The 16,860-nt window shown below is 36.2% G+C and overlaps 1 protein-coding gene across 3 annotated transcripts in view; it reads left to right on the forward strand.

The window, feature by feature from the left end:
- Positions 1 to 16,476, forward strand: part of NBAS (NBAS subunit of NRZ tethering complex) — a 370,484-nt gene extending 354,008 nt beyond the window's left edge. For 2 of the 3 annotated variants that reach the window (XM_067544745.1, XM_067544746.1), the window contains exons 51-52: positions 4,533 to 4,661; positions 15,592 to 16,476. In XM_067544745.1, the coding sequence (XP_067400846.1) occupies positions 4,533 to 4,661; positions 15,592 to 15,867 (405 nt within the window). In that variant the 3' untranslated portion in view covers positions 15,868 to 16,476. The remainder of the gene's footprint in view (positions 1 to 4,532; positions 4,662 to 15,591) is intronic. The other variant, XM_067544747.1, reaches the window with a different exon arrangement.
- Positions 16,477 to 16,860: the final 384 nt, after the last annotated feature.

Raw genomic sequence — 16,860 nt, forward strand, 5'->3', positions numbered from 1 at the left:
TTCATACAAAACCAACAAGTCTCTTGTAGAAATTGAAGGGCAATGCATTTTAGAACAAATGGGACACTTGTATTTATGCAGCTTAAAACCCATCTCTGGGACTTGCTGCCAAAATAAGTCAGTAAGGCAGAATGCCAGACATATTTTGTGGAGAGCGCCAAATTTAATTTTTAACTACAGTGCCTGGACTAGACCTACAAAAGGCTTGATGTTTTCTCCTCACTCATTATGAGTAATACTTCACACACTGGGACTATTCCTAAAGGAAGGTATATTCAGTCTGATTAAGGGGGGCCAAACCAAAGTTAGGGTCTTAGGATAGAATTTTCTAAACCATCTAAGTGACTTAGGAACACAAATCTCATTGAAAATCAGTGTTCTACCACAACAGATCTCCTCCTGGTGGGAGGGTTACACAACAGTTAAGCATCAAATGCCCCTTTTTAGTTAATAAAGTTACTGTTGAATTCAGCATCAGGAAGCCTGGGTCTATGCACAGTTTTTATACTGGTATGACTGTTTCAGTTAGGGGTGCAATTTTTTACCAATATAATTAGACCAGTACAACTCTTAGTGTATACATAGTTATACCTTGTAGAAAGATGCCTTTATATTAGAGTAGCTTATCCTGGTACAGAAATAAAGTGCCTTTAGATTGATATAATACATTAGGAGGCAGTACTTCTTTAACTGTAACAACATAGTTAAAAACAGTATAACTTTTTTTGTATAGTAATTAAAGCAGTACAACTCTTGTATAGACAAACCTTTACTGAGTAAAAAGTAATACAGGATAATTTAAGAACCTTTGCTGAAGCTATTTGATCAAAATTTGCATTTTGCAGACTCTGAATCTGTCATAGGATCCCATTAAATACTTTGAGTGGGAAGAGAGGCGTATTTTGGCTGTTTTTATAAAAAGAATGGATAACTTTCTGACCATCAGTAACATCGTGGTTCTGAATTCTAAAAGCAATAATTGAAAAGGCGTTAAACTAACATGATAAAGGATATTTGTTGATGGCCTGTGAGGTCAGGAAAAAATATTTTTCTAAAACACCATCACCTCAGGATTGTCACTTCTGAGTCTCATGTTTCCAGGAGTGAGAATCTTAAGAGCAAGTGGACTTTCCTGCCTGGCTCATGCTGAATGCAGGAGACGTAGGAGTGAGAATTCTGCGTGATATTACAGGACCAAAATTTACAAAGTGATTTTCCCTTCCCTCTGCACCACTGCACATACAGTACAGCACTGATCATATTGGCCAACTGGGTTAAAAATGGTGCTTCCTTTTACTGATGGGAACAATTACTGCCAGAAGCATATTACTAGACTTAGAAGGCCTAGTAATGGCAGCTTGTAGCTTTTAAACAAATATGGCATTAACACTATCTTCAGAAATCCAGCTAAGATTGAGTCTGTTTTCATTTTGTATTTCAACTGTGTTTGCTCTGGGCTAAATCTCAGAATGCAAAGTCAGTGGTTCAAGAGCAATCTTCTTATACAAATTATCATAAAATGTGTATGGATATTCCTGAGCTATGTTTTAAAAAATCTCAAATGTGTCTTTAACATAAAATGTTCCTGGTTAGATATAGCCATTACATAATGAAGCGTAAGTTGCTTTAGAACCCAGTTCAGTCAAGGACGGAAGTACATGTTTAACTTAAAGCACTTGAGTAGTCCCATTGGGATATAAGGATGGACTTAACATTAAACAGTTGCTTTAGTGCTTTGCTGAATTGGAGCCTTAATTTTTAAGAAGGGTAGTTATTACTTCTGTCTCGAATACATAAACTAATTTAAAAATGGTACTATTTAATATCTCTGTATCAATATTAATACTCCTGATTATTAAGGTACTAAATGTGGATTTACATTAAAGACAATCTATAAGGAATTATTGGGGCTTATTTGTCAGTCTTATCAGCACTGTGTGTTGTTCTAAGTAAAATTTTGCAAATGATGCAAGTTAATAAGAAACATTTCCATAGAAAGGATAAAATACCTGTTTGAACTGAACTATATTTGTTGCAAATATTGCAATATTAATATCTACATTAACTGCATTTGCAAACGCAGTCTAATTGCATTTTTTCTGTATTATTTTAAATTACTTCAATAAGAAGACAAATTGTAATTTAGCAGTGTTTTAAAAGCATCTTTTGGTTTTCCTAGTCATTGGCTTTAGAAATGCTCACAGTACCTAATTTTATTTAACAGTATGCTTAAATCATCTCCCTTTGCTTTTCTCCTCCCACCACCTTGAGGTACCAAAACGTGATTTTTTTATTCTTTTGAAAGCATTTTTATAGTTATATGCTGCTCCCTATGGTACTGCTTCTTCATTTATGGTTTTGATGGGTTTTCAGATATAAAATGTTACCAGCACTATAAAATTGCTGTTACACTCAGGTTGTGCATCCTGCAACCCTCAAAATTTATTTTTCTTTCATAAAGGTGTATCCATGGTGATAAATTGTGCTTTCCAGACACAGAAGGACTTGTAGAATCAGAAATTGCCAAGTTTGCATTCTGTAATCTGCTTGGTATGTTACTGTTTGGCAGAAATGAAGTAGAAAATTAAGTCTTAATGAGTTTAATATTTTTAATTTTGCGTGACCTGTTGTAGTCCTTTCAATACTGCTCGTCACCTGTTCCTGTAATTTTAATTCTCAATAAAAACAAAGCTTGTCAACTGCAGACTTACTCATTGCTTAACTTTGTAAGGAGTCATGATACACTCCTATCTATTCTTTGGCAACAAAAGACAAAATCTCGGTTTATTACAAACCTTTTGTTTTCTCATCAACCTCTTATCAACCTCTACCTAGTTGCAATAACATATATTACTTGATATCATGGGGAGAAGTTTAGTTGCTAGCACAGTATATGAGGTTCTCAGTTTTTGTCAGCTGAACTGCAGTGCGTGCAACTGGTGAAGGTGTTGTGCTAGTAGTCCTTGTTTACTGTGTTTTTTGTGTGTAAACTCTTTCCTCATTGCAGTGTGCTGATGGTATGCTAGTGTAGACGAGACAAAGACATTTTTACTATTGTGTCATCTAGACCTACGCTGAGCAGTGAAAGTTTGTAAGAATATTTTGTAACTACCATCAACTGTTACAAAACAAAATTTAATTTGTACTTATGTTGCATTCTGAGATATGCATCATAATTAAATTAATATCTTGCTGTCAGAAATGCAGTTGGAGGGGGTAACTGAAAAGTGGCTGCATTATCTGAAAATAATGTGGTTAGGGAAAAGGATGTCAGTAGATACTGTATTCTAAGATCTCAGTTAAGATCTGTAGCAGCAATCACATGTATGTAATATATACATAATACATCAATTTATAATTTTTTGTATTTTTAAATTTATATTTAGGGGAGAGACAACTACTCATCTTTGAATTTAAATGGTAAAATTACACATTTGAGTTCCCGCTTTAGATTGTAAGCTCTTTGGGGCAGATGCAGTGTCTTTCAGTATTTTGGGGGGAATCATAGAGTATGTCTGTGGATGTCTAAAAAGGATATTTTAATAATATCTATGTTCTATAATACACAGGCTAACCAGATGAAGTATTACTGTGTTGTGTGATTTCCTTTGTGGGTCTCACTAGAAACAAAGAATTATGGGGAGAAATCAGAATAAACTATATCCTTGAACCTGGTCACTCTGGATGAGTTAGGTTATTATACATAAAGGGAAAGTTCTAATTTGGTTTTTGAGGTAAAGTAATCTTTTTAATTGATCAGTAATTCATGTATACACCATAGTATATGAAAGAAAATAATTCTACATGTACAAGATAAAGACTAACAAACTTTGCACTTTGTTACTAACTACGATAGATCTACATAAGTGTTTGAAAGTAATCCTACTCAGTGATTTATTTTTCTTACGCATCACTTTCTGTTGTTAGCTTCTGTATGAGTACACACTGTACCAAAATTGTGATGCAAATTGTTCATGCTGAATAATAAAACATGGGAACTCATGAAAATGGAGAAACTAATAAACTGAATTAGAGCTCTGTAAAAGACATTTGGCAAGATTTTTGGGACTGCTTTATGATGCTGAACTCCGACATGAGGAGCTATTCTGTTTCTTCTTTATTTTTTCCACCTTTATGACTGTATAACTGAGTTACAGAAATGTCACAGATGTGTAACCTTACTTCTCATAGTTTGCAGTGTTTCAGTGAGCACAGCAAAAAATATTAGTCCCACAGAGAGCAGTGATTGCTCCATTCTTCTTTCAGTAAAACTCTGTGTGGGTTGTAATAAGTATTCAATGCTTGCCTTGTCCCTACTATAAGAAACATTCCAGTTACAACCCTGTACTGCGTCCTATTTTAATTTATGCTTTCAAGTTTCCAGACAGGCTTATTTCAACTGGGAAATTAATTTGTTTTAAAAGTTTGATTTCCATTTTGCTCTTGACACAAGATTTTCATAAACTTTTGTGTGAGTAACATTACCGAGTGTCTTCTGAGATCTGACAGTCTGGGATTACTATTGTTTTCAGTGTACAAAGGAATTATGTTTGCTGCTGCTTACCCAGTCCCTCCTGCTACCATCCCTGAAACTGCTAGTAGAAAGCGAAGACCAAGACCTTCATGCGTTAGCACTGGAGCAGATAACAGCTGTTGCTAAGGTATGAGTAGTTGAATTAACCATGCTTCATAGTTTCAGGTAATAAAATAGCTCTTTTATCTTCATATAGGAAATAGAATCTCTTGAATGTCTTATCATTAGTAAGATTTTCTAAAGTTAGTTTATCTGCAGTGTATAATATGATAGGGCTGATAAGATCCTTTATACACTCAAGGTGATTTTTTTAAAAAACCCCACAAACACTGTTAGTTTTAATTATCTGGCTCCCCAGTTGTAAATCAATGTGGTGGAACAGGAAACTACTGTATTATAGAAAGTACATTTTTGTATGTCTTCATGTTCTAGTTCTTTTAAAAAGACTTAATCCGTAATATTGCATAACACTTGGCAATGCTCCCTGCTGTAGACTCTTCCATATACGTGGTGGGATTGTGTATTCCTCTGGTGGGGTTTTGCAAATAGTCTAATTTATATTAACAGATTTACTTCTAACTCTCCTGCAAATTCAATCTTGTTGATGCTGATACACATTTTTCATACTCAACAGAGGGATTTAATCTCACTCTAAGTGCAAATGTCAGTGCAACCTAAACTATAGCATTGCCAGCAACACATCCGTAATTCCTCTAAACCACCAAATTCTGTTTATTTCATTGCTATTGAGAATTTGGGATGGTGGCATATTTTATTTATCTTAATGCTTAACTCTTTTTGCTAGCCCAAAATAAGTGTTTGTCTGTCAGTCATATGTATATATCTGAAAAGCAGATAAGCAAAAATGTAATCAAGGAGTTCTGGTAAACTCTTAATCTGGCAAACTCATGAGATTGGCATACTAGAAGAAGCTTTATCACCATATCCCAAGATTAATTTTCTCAGCATATAATTTTTGTTTAACTTTCTTTGTTGTAACATAAGGTTAAATCTAGAGATAGACAAAAACCAAAGCCATGAACCTGAACATGTTCAAATTTGTTTTTGTGAGGAAAAAGGTTGTTGAGAATCAAAAATGTATATCCAGACTTCCCCCATCCTTGTCATTTTCAGTTCAGTCTCTTCTTACTTTCAATCCATTTTTGGTTTAAATCCATTTAGAGTTCTTATTTAAAGGTAGCTAAAATTTTCCAGGGTCAGTTAATAAGATTTTAGCAACAAAATCCTTTTAAGATTGCCAAGCAAAATCCAACCAAAAACCTAATCTGGCTATAAACACCACCACCACAGCCTTTTTCTACATAGTGAAGTGTTTATAATCTATGAACTAATTCATAGAAAATGACTGACTTGATTTTGTTAAAATCACTAAAAATATTTTTAGAAACCCTGTAATCTTCATTTCAAAAATGCAAAACCTATTGCTGTAATTGAGAAAATACATATTTACTTGCTCTGTATGTGCCTGAGGTTATTAGCGAGAGTCTCTATAACAGAATGATGCAGAATCCAGTGCACACGAGGCCTCATTGTAATGTTATGCTCCTCAGTTTCCCTCAGCCTTATAATGCTTTCAGGGGATGAAAATTGTGCTGGTTATGTGCTGGAACATGATGAGAAGCTGCAATTAGAAAATTTTGCCTTTTTTATTTCTATGCCATGTGTGGGAAAATCCTGCCCATCATGGAAAATATAATAAACAATAAGGAATTTTGCACAATTTCTGCTGTCTCCATAGCCTACATAAACCAGTACCTATTACTAAGTAGGCCTGATAGGATTTATTGCAAACCCACTATTGGAACTTTCAAAATACATCATACCATAAGGTTTATGTGAAATGAACTTTCTGTATGCTTTTAAGGAAAGCTAACCATGGCTATTCTGCATTTACTTATTAATCTACAAGACTTTCAATAAAGAGTCAGAATTATACAATCTACTAATATTTTTTTTTAAAGTTGAATTAGCAATCAACAATTGATCAAATCATTGGATGAACAAAATCGAGATTCAGCTCAATAAGTTAACACAACACATGATTAATTCTTTCAAATATTAGTCCTGGAATGCGAAGGGGAGCATAGTTTATTTTTCAGCCCTTTGAAGATTCTCCTTTGAGATTGCTGTTTACTGAGCAAATTATACAGTTGGCTCTCTTCCTGCCTACCTTATCTACCTTGATAAAGTGTATGTAGCAAGTCTTAACTTCCTTTGTCAGGGCAGAGTGGTTTGCATAGACACACTTTTGGAAAACAAAGTGCACAAAGTTATTTGAAGTAGGACTCATTTTGAATTTGGATATATGCATGCTATTACTTACCAAACACGTGTACCACTCTCATTCACACCTTAAGAAATGCTGGAGAAAAATCAAGAATACAGCAGACATCACTACTATAAAAAGAGAAAAAGACTACTTAGAAAGAAAAAGGTTTAACTCTTCAGTTTGTGTTGATCTTCAGAGCATCAGAGAAAAGACTGCAATTCATGGGACCAGGAAATGTCTCTGGTCAGAACCTCGCATCGGCTGGTAAACATCCTCTGGCACTGAGCTGGTGAAACTGGGGTAGCCTGTGGACCCTTGTTCTCCTCTTTCCTTCAGTTTAGTCTAGGGAAAGCAGGGGCACTGGCCTTCCTTAAAGTTGTGGTGGCCTGAGAGGATCACATCAGCTTCTGTGTTTTCTTTGATTTTTTACAGTTACAATTCTGTCTTGTTCCATCCCATATCACCTCCCCAGAGACCTTCTGAGTAAATCAGTGAATCACAGGTCTTGTACCACGCTAATGTGGTCCAGGCTGGGTGACCTTGACTTTTGGAAAATCACCCCCCACTTTTACTAGTGGTTCTATGACCAAATCTGTCACTAAACCACAAACCAATTATACTTCCAAAAATATAAAAAGCATGAGATTAATGGGAGATTACTTCATGGATGCAGTTTCAGACTCCATTCCTTTGAGCTGACTAGGATGGAGCAGAAAGTGCCAAATTCCTTAGAGTCTGGACGTGATTTGCAAGAATTGTCACTGTCCCTCATCCACATATACTTTTCACATTTCATCCTTTCATCATTTTTTAAAATATTCTCCAGGGCTGTTTGCCAGCATGGAATCTGGGAATCAGTGGTTTGTGGCTTGACTGGATAAAGGGTCAGCTTGCTGTCAGCAACAAGGCCAGGAGACAGAGTTGTCTTAGATCCTGTTAATATAAATCCGACTTAAGATAAAAAAGTATTATATTCTATTTATATTCGCTAAAGAAAATTGACGTTTATACAATAAGCCTCTCATATAGGCCCATTTCTTTCACACATTGAAGTCAATGGGAGTTTTACTGTTGACTTCACTGCAGCTGGAGTGCAGTTTGACCAGTCCCTGAAAGGTTGAATTTATGAGATTCTTAGCAATATTTGAAAATCAGGTAATACTGAAGAGACTACTATTATTCTGTTTAATTCTTGTAGCCTTCAGAAGCGATTTTGTTGCACTCCAGAAAGCCAGCCTCCTGCTAGTTATATTTTAACTCTCATAATTACATTAGGTCGTATTTGTAGTAATAGATTGTGTTAGCCAACGTATATAATACGTATTAGGGTCATGATATTAATATTGTAGACAGCATAGTAAGTGATACAGTTGCAAACTGTGTTGTGCTTTTCCCAAAATGCTTTTCACTCATGTTAAAGTATATCCAATAATACTTTTCAGTAGCTAAACTCTGCTTTTGAGCAAATACAAAAACTGTCATAGTATGAATGCTATGTCCTGGTACAGTTAGAGAATGCCTCTATTGAAACTTAGAATGTGGAGGTTAAAACTAAGATAAGAGAAAGGTACAGGATAGCACAGAAAAACAAGATAAGAAGCTGGTATGGACTGGTATATTAAAGCTTGCGTGTTGTACAGAATGCACACTAGCTTGTAATATAGGTAATCTCAAATGCATGTGTTTGAAGTAGACCTGCTGTCAAAGGTGAATGCTGCAAGATTGCTTTGTGTTGTGCTATTTTGATTTTGCCTAATGAACTGGCAAAGCTTAGGCTATTTGTTCTCTTGAATATTTTTAATAATGAACTACGAATGTAGTCAGCAAATTGACTATGCTTAGTTTTCAGATTTGTTGCAGAAGGCCAATTCCCATTTACGTTAAACAGTGAAAGGACAAATACCATCTGGCAAAGTGAAATCATAGATTCCTTGACATACTGTTAGCACAGCTCACAAACGTGGCTGTGAGAAAAATACAGCACTCATTTGCTGGTACGATGTATTATTTAGCCATTTGTTGTATGATACTGACAGTTTTATGGATGTTCACAGTTAAAAGGATGATGCTGAAGTGCTGATACTAGGATTTGTACAGACTTTGCCAATAATAAAACAGCCACGTTTTTTAAGCTTTTCTGAAACTGCAGGCTGTGTATTACTATTACTGTGTACTATTTACTTTTGCAAACTACCAGTTCCATCTTTCACACACCAGAAATAGCTAGGCTACCCCAACGCAGCGAATATGATGTATGAATAATTTAAAAAACTTTATCTTAGGATAGCCAGTTAAGTAGTTTATGAATGCCAGTAGGATTCAGAGCTTGTCTTTAAGAGTTGCTTGTTTCTGAGAAAGCTTCCAGTGTTGTCTTCTTTCTTATGTCATCATGCAAAGAATAAGACTGATTATTTATTCTTAATAATACAATAATACCATGGATTGTTTGTATCAATACTGTTAAAGCAGCCATAGATTGAGGGCCTCTGAAATCAGCAAAAAATGCTGCTTGTACCCAAAGGACCTAAGTTGAAAATGGGACTTGAAAATATTTTGTTTTTAGTTAGTCTAAAATTATTGTTGATATTTAGCCTACTTATATATTTTATATTCATTGTGCCCTTGAGTTGGTTACACTGCATCTTGGTTTTGCATGCTAGAGACTGGGGTTAATACTACTGAACTTTCTCATGAGGTGTTGTGTGCACTAGCTAATGTTTATACAGCACTTTGAAGCTACGAAGTGCTATATAAAGGTTACTTTTCACTGTATACAGTCTCCCAAAGCGATGGCTAAGAGCTGCTAATTTCAAACCTGCATTTTACATCTTTCTTACAGTTATTGTTATTTTGCAATTTAAGTATTCACCAAATCAGTTTATACATGTTAAATAAAAGAATACAACATAGCTTTGGTTGGGAAAATAATTGCTTTAGCCACAAATAATTCAATACTGAGGTATTACACTTGATCTCTACCCAGAAAAAGGGTAAATCTGTGTGTGGTTTAGTAGTTATATGCAGTGTTGTTGTAGCCATTTGATCCCAGGATATTAGAGAAATAAGGCGGATGAGCTAATATCTTTTATTGGACCAGCTTCTGCTGGTGAGAGAGACAAGCTTTTGAGCTTACACAGAGCTCTTCTTCAGGTCTGGGAAACTAAGGCCCTATCTACATCTACAAGCTTAAAGCAGCACATCTGTACAGATGCAGCTGTGCCGCTTTAAGAGAATTCATGTAGCCGCATTATACCAACGAGAGAGAGATCTCCAATTGTCATAATAAAACTAGCTCAATGAGCGGCGGTCACTATATCTGTGGGAGAGCATTTCCCACCGACACAGCGCAGTGCACACAAGCACTTATGCTGGCAAAACTTATGTCACTCACGGGAGTGGTTTTTTCACACTCCTGAGTGACTAAAGTTTTGCCGACATAAGTGATATGTAGACATGGCCTAACTTAGTGTCATTACTAAATACAAGGTGGTACAGATTGTTTAACATAAGTAGTTAACATGTTTTAAGGGACCATTCCAGGTGAAGTGTCCCATTAACACCCCTCAAGTCATAGGGAGTAGGGGGAGCAGTTGGAGGGAGAGGGGTTTGTTAGTGGGTTAGATCATTGTAATAAACCATAAATCCAGTGTGTCTATTCAGTCCTTGATTTTTAGTTTCTACAAAGTTATGAATTTAAGCTCCTAGGCTCATCTTTTGAAAGTGTTGTGCATGTTTCCTTTGAGGATGGGGACTGATAGGTCAGATACAGAGTGATCACTTTGTGAAATGTGTTCACCCACAGATTATGTGATGTTTTTGTCTTTTATCATTTTTGTGTGCAGGTTTATTCAAGAGCATAGTGATTGTCTGGTTTCACCCACATAGTTGCTGTTGTGGCATTTAGTGCACTGGATGACGTTACCACATGCTGTGATAGTTATGTGTAGGGACCAGGGATCTTGAAAGATGTACAGTAGAACCTCAGAGTTATGAACACATTGGGAATGGAGGTTGTTCATAACTCTGAAATATTTGCAACTCTGAACAAAACATGGTTATTCTTTCAATAGTTTACAACTGAACATTAACTTAATACAGCTTTGAAACACTACTATGCAGAAGAAAAACGCTATTTTCCCTTTGTTTTTTTAGTAGCTTACGTTTAATACAATACTATACTGAATTTGCTTGTATTTTTTTTCCCTCTGTGGCTGCCAGATTGTGCACTTCTGGTTCCAAATAAGGTGTGTGGTTGACTGGTTGACTGATGTTCGTAACTCTGAGGTTCTACTGTATTTGAAGAGTATTGATCATTGTAGCAGTGGAGATATATCTGCAGGTTTTGCATCTGTTGTTCTGGCAGGGTTTGTTACTGCTTTGAGTTGGTGTGTCATGGTCTGTGAGGCACTTGCTTCTGATGATGAGCTTGGAGAGGTTAGGGGGTTGTTTGAAGGTCAGAAGAGGTGGTTCAGGAAAATTTCTTTCAGAGTGGGGTCCCCATCGAGTATGGATTGCAGTTGTTTGATGATGTATGTGTTACAATGTGGGGTGGTAGGTGTATTTTGGTAGTTGCCTTAAAGGTGTTTGCAAGATTATGTGATTGCTTTATGTGAGTTTTGTGGGTATTTTTCCTGTGTATACGTGTCCATAAAATTTTGACAATATAAATGACTAAGGTGTCTGTGTGTATTGTGTATGGAGTATTAGTCTCTTACCTAAATTGTAAGGTCTTTGGGGCAGGGACAGTCTTTTTGTTTTGTGTTTGTACAGTATCTAGCACAATGAGGTCCTGGCCTGGGTTCCTGTATGCTATGATAATACAAATTGTAAATAATAATTTATGCTTTGCATGTCTGTAATGTATATGTGTATGTCTGTGAACAGAGGTTTGTCATGGTATCTAGTTTTGTTTTTAATTGTTAATCCATGTATCGATGGTATGTACAGGTGTAAATAAATGGCTGCTTTGTATTTGTGTGTGCACGTAACTTTCTTTGTATTCATTGTCTGCCCCTGTATTGATTGCACTTGTTTTCATATGAATTTATGTTCTAAAACACTATAGCATTATCATGATGAGGGTTGCAAATTTGGTAAAGCATGTCAGGTGCTGGCTTCCATAAGTTAAACATTTTTTGCATTCACTTTTTGTCAGATGCTGCTCTGCACTTCCCCCCAACAGAGCTTCGTATAAAAGGAGGGAGAGAGCCCTGCAAGCCACGGGTCACTGGTTCACAGGTGGTGGGCCCAAACCTGGATCTTTGGCTCATTGCCTATACACAAAAATGTGACAAAGACCTGATCTGACCTTCTGACAGCCCTGAAGAAGACACAAGGTGGGTGAGGTAATATCTTTTATTTGGCCAACTTCTGTTACTGAAAGAGACAAGCTTCTGAGCTACACGGTGCTGTTCTAAGTCTGGCCCAGTGCTGAAGAAGAGTTCTGTGTAGCTCGAAAGCTTTTCTCTTTCACCAACAGAAGTTACTCCAATAAAAGATATTACCTCACCCACCTTGTCTCTCTAATGTCCTGGGACCAGCATAAGTACAACAACATCTCAAGCCTTGAAGAAGTCAGAAATAAAAACATGTTTTTTTGTTTTTGTTCTTTCCCTGCAGGGACTGTTTGTAGCAGTTTTACCTGCTGTAATTTGCAGGTCAGCCACAACTGAGAGACTTTTTTGTATTTTTCTTGTATGTATAGGGGCATCATGGTTTCTGTGTCTGTGTTTTCAAGATTCTGTACTCCTATTTGTATGTCCTGGAATGTCTCTCCTTGATATTTGTATACACAGGTCATGCACATAAGTGTATGCCACTGTATGTGTGCTTTGTATGTATGTAATGTGCGTCTTGATTTTATATTTGTTTTCTGTTTTGTTAAATCTTATGCAGAAGAAGATATTTTATTTTTAATGCTTATCTCTTTTATTCCTAAAATGCTAGTGAATTGCACCAACTTACAGTACATTTGAATATAAATGTCAATTAATTGACAACACAATAATGGCCTAAAAACTAATTTAAATCCTGCCTAGCTTTCATTGTACAATTGGATTTCTGGTTTACCTTGTTAGTGTAGTTACTCTTTGTAGTGTAGTGTAGTTACTCTTTGTAGTGTCGTTATACTTCGCTTCGTGTAATCCATAAAATCAAACACTGAAGTACTGGTGTAAGGCTAACTCCTACCTTCAAACCAAGAATCGAACAGATAAGTGCTCAGTGACAACAACACAAGCCCTTCTGCCCTTAAAAGTTTGACTTGTTGGGTAACAGAATGGTGTCTGCACAGCATGCTGTAAGAAGAGGTTGTGTAGGAAATTGTTTTAAACAGCCAAAAATGTCTTTAAAACCTGAAAACTAAACATCTTTCTACATCCCCAAGCTGACAGGGTTACCTCAGTGTTCTGAGCCACACAGTACAAAACTAAACTCTAGGTGTAACTCATGACAGTAACTTCCTTGGATTTTTTAGCGTTCTTAGAATTGTTCTTCTACAGAGAGAGAACTACTGTACATTAAAATAATTAGCTTTGTATCTCTAGAGATACTTTCATGCAACAAATTGGTAATGTGCCAAGAACTTTAAAAAAATGCTTAATCAAGAAACATATTTTAAAGATGTCCATGTGAAGAAGACTGTCAATGAGAAGTAAAACATATTTAAATTAAGTAAAAGGGAAATACAGCTTGGGGGAGTTGTAACATATAGACATATAGGCTTTAAGGCCAGAAGAGACCATCATGGTCCTCTAGTCTGACCTCTTGCACATTGTAGGCCACAGAACCTTACCCTCACACTCCTGTAGTAAGCCCATAACCTCTAGCTGAGTTATGGAAGTCCCCTATCAAGTTACAGAGAATCCACCATTTTAGTTCAAACCAACAAGTGACCCATGCCACATGCTTGACAGGAAGATGAAAAACCCCAGGGTCTCTGCCATTGTGACCTGGGGGAAAATTCCTTCCTGACCCCAGATATGGCAATCGTTAGACCTGCCAGCCAGACACCTGGAAAGGAATTCTTTGTTGTAACTCAGAGCCCTCCCCTCTTGTGGCCTATCTTTGGAGTTATTTGCTAATAGTAGTCACAGAGGGCTATATACCATTATTTGTAATCTCATCTACAATTCCCTCGATAAACTTCTGAAATTCAGTCTTAAAATAAGTTAGGTTTTTTGCCCCCCGTTGGCAAACTGTTCCAGAACTTTATTGCTCTGATGATTAGAAACCTTTGCCTAGCAGGGCTTCTGTCTCCTATATGACCTTGAAAAATCCATCATTTCCTCTCCAAGAGTCGCTAAAGTCCCTAATGGAAGGAAGTTAGTAAATAAACAGATAATAAAGAGTAATTTTTAATACAAATTCAGAGAAAGAAAGAAAGAAAGAAAGAAAAGGTAATTGTATCTGGAATTTGTTATCTAAGGAGTATGGTTCATCAAATGAACACTGTTGGCATGCTGACAAGCTTCATATTTTGTCTCTTTTCTTGTGTTTTTTAAAAAAAGAAAAAGATCTTGGGAAAAGCGTCTTACTTTTTAAAAGGAGCAACAAATTTTTCTAGCACATTTTTCTATATCGTACATAAAGATAAAGCATCATGCTGACTTCTCCCATTATCTCTTTCACAAGAGAGAGATATTTACATTCACAAGGCTGAAAGGATCTAAAGATAATAAGATTCTTTACTCTAAAATAACTTTTGTGGTTTTTCAGTTAGGGTTCAGTCTCATCCCTGTTGAAGTCAATGGCAGTTCTCCCATTGACTTCAACAGCAGCAGGATCCATCATAGGCTTCTTTTGAACTCTTCTTGCTCCTCTGCATATGGAGTGAACATCTCAATGTAGCCACTGTGGTGTGAGAAACAACAATGTCTAAGCCACTAGGTTTGGTTTGCTAGGTCACTGGACCTGAGATATATTAATCTCCAAGACAAAGGCACAGAGCTGGTAATTCCCCTTTTGTCTGAGAAATGAAGGTGAAATTGTTGATAAAATAGGGAATTGGGATATAACCAAGAAATGTCCATCCTGAAGCTTTAGATTACGGGTTCTGAGCACTTGACAATCTGTTCCTGAGCTCTGTTGAGACACTTGTCTATATAGTGCACACTGAATTCTATTAACCAGTGTGTCAGAAAATATAATTTACTTTATGATCTCCCATAACAATCTAAAAAAACAAGAGTCCTGTAGCCCTTTAAAGACTAACAAATTAAATTTCTGTAGGCATAAGCTTTCATGGGCTGCAATCCACTTCGTCAGATGCAGCCCATGAAAGCTTATGCCTACAGAAATTTAATTTTAGTCTTTAAAGTGCTACAGCACTCTTGTTATTTTTGCTGTATACAGACTAACACGGCTACCTCTCTGGAACTTCATACCAATCTATGTTAATCTTTGTATTAATGTCAAAATAGAAAGGGAGTTTTTTAGTATATAGAGAGGATACTGCAAATCTAGTCTAAGCTCTCCACTACCTTTTTGTTTAATTTCTTTGTTCCTTAGTTTGAAATGGGTATATTTGTTAGACTCGTAAACTTTTATTAATTAAATGAATTATGATTGTTAAAGGTTTGCCTTGGATGTGCAAATTGTGTATCATTGTTGTTATTAAGCTGTGCAGAACATCCTACCATTGCTGCTTCACATGGAAGAGGCCATGGTTGATGATTATAATGGTCATGGTCCATTCAGGTCTTAAAAAAATCTATGGAAGTAACCAATAACTCAGTCTTCATTATTGTGTATTTTTCTTTCTTTGTAGATTGATGATTCCAGCTGTGACTCTGAAATTCTTTCCTTGCTCCTGAATGCGAAATTAGTGGTAAAATGTGTGTCCACTGTGTTCTACCCTCACCTTATCAACCACTTACTGGCCAACCAGGAAGAGGGACATTGGGATGTAGAGGAAATAGCAAAACAACTGCAGGAAGGAGGCTTCAATGCAGAAGCAGGGTCTCTTATGATGTCTTTCAAAGGGACTCATCCTGCTCTCAGAACCTTCAGTACTGCCCTCAGCTTTATTCAGCGTTGGATCTGAGTGGCAAAACAAACTGAATTTCTTTTGACAAAACAGCTGCCTGAATAATGTGTTTGTTTCAGTTGCCTGCTTTTCAGATGGAGATCTTACATGTGAGAGACAAATAGTTCTTCAAATGAAATGATATATTTAGAGTTGATCATCATTGCTTATGATTGTTGGAAAATGCTAACAATGTACATACAGTGGATTCATTTACATACTGTCAGTTGTTTTGAAATTTTTTGCTGGTCCCAAAACTATCTCAATATAGGTATAATAAATCTTTCAAACTGGTAAAAACTTTTAAATTGGCAAAAACATTTTAAATGCAACCACTGTAACATGTAAATTATAAACTAGGAAAGCAACTTGTAATGCTGCAGGGCTATACAATCTGTGTCACACAATTCTTGTAAGACATTTGTCACAATGTAAAACAATAATTATAAATAAAGCTGTTTAGGACAAATAACATAGTCCATGAAAATAAGTTTAACTAATGAGAAGTTCCGAAATCTTAAAATTTGGTATTATTCATGTTGTTTTGGACTTCTTATTACAATAACTTTATTTGCAATATGGGAAATATTTTTCATTTATTAAACCTTTTCTTTTTTCTCTTTTTGACTTAACTGAGTGTTCTTCACAGGGAGGTAGGCAGATAATCTTTATCATGCTTACTATAGTTTGATCTTTGTTACTCCCCATCCAATTTCAGAAGACCTGGCTCAGATCTCCAGAAGTTTTCACACTGTTTGTGCATGCACTTTTGAAGAGTTGGGCCTATGTTATTTTTGGGACAGTAAGCTTTTTTTCACCATTTTGTCTTTCCTTCCAGATATCTTCTCCTATTTGCCATGGAAATGGTGCACCTGTTTTATCAGAAACATTTGGTTTCCTATGAGTTTATATGAATATAGCTTTTGTGTTAAAATTACCTCCTGAATTTCTTGCTTGCCTAGTTCTGTACTGAGATCAGTCTTCAAGAAATTTTGCGAGAACCTTAGAAAA

Source organism: Emydura macquarii, unplaced genomic scaffold (assembly GCF_026122565.2).
Source record: "Emydura macquarii macquarii isolate MOO-44397 ecotype Brisbane River unplaced genomic scaffold, CSIRO-AGI_Emac_v2 contig_1027, whole genome shotgun sequence".
NCBI classification, from domain to species: domain Eukaryota; kingdom Metazoa; phylum Chordata; order Testudines; family Chelidae; genus Emydura; species Emydura macquarii.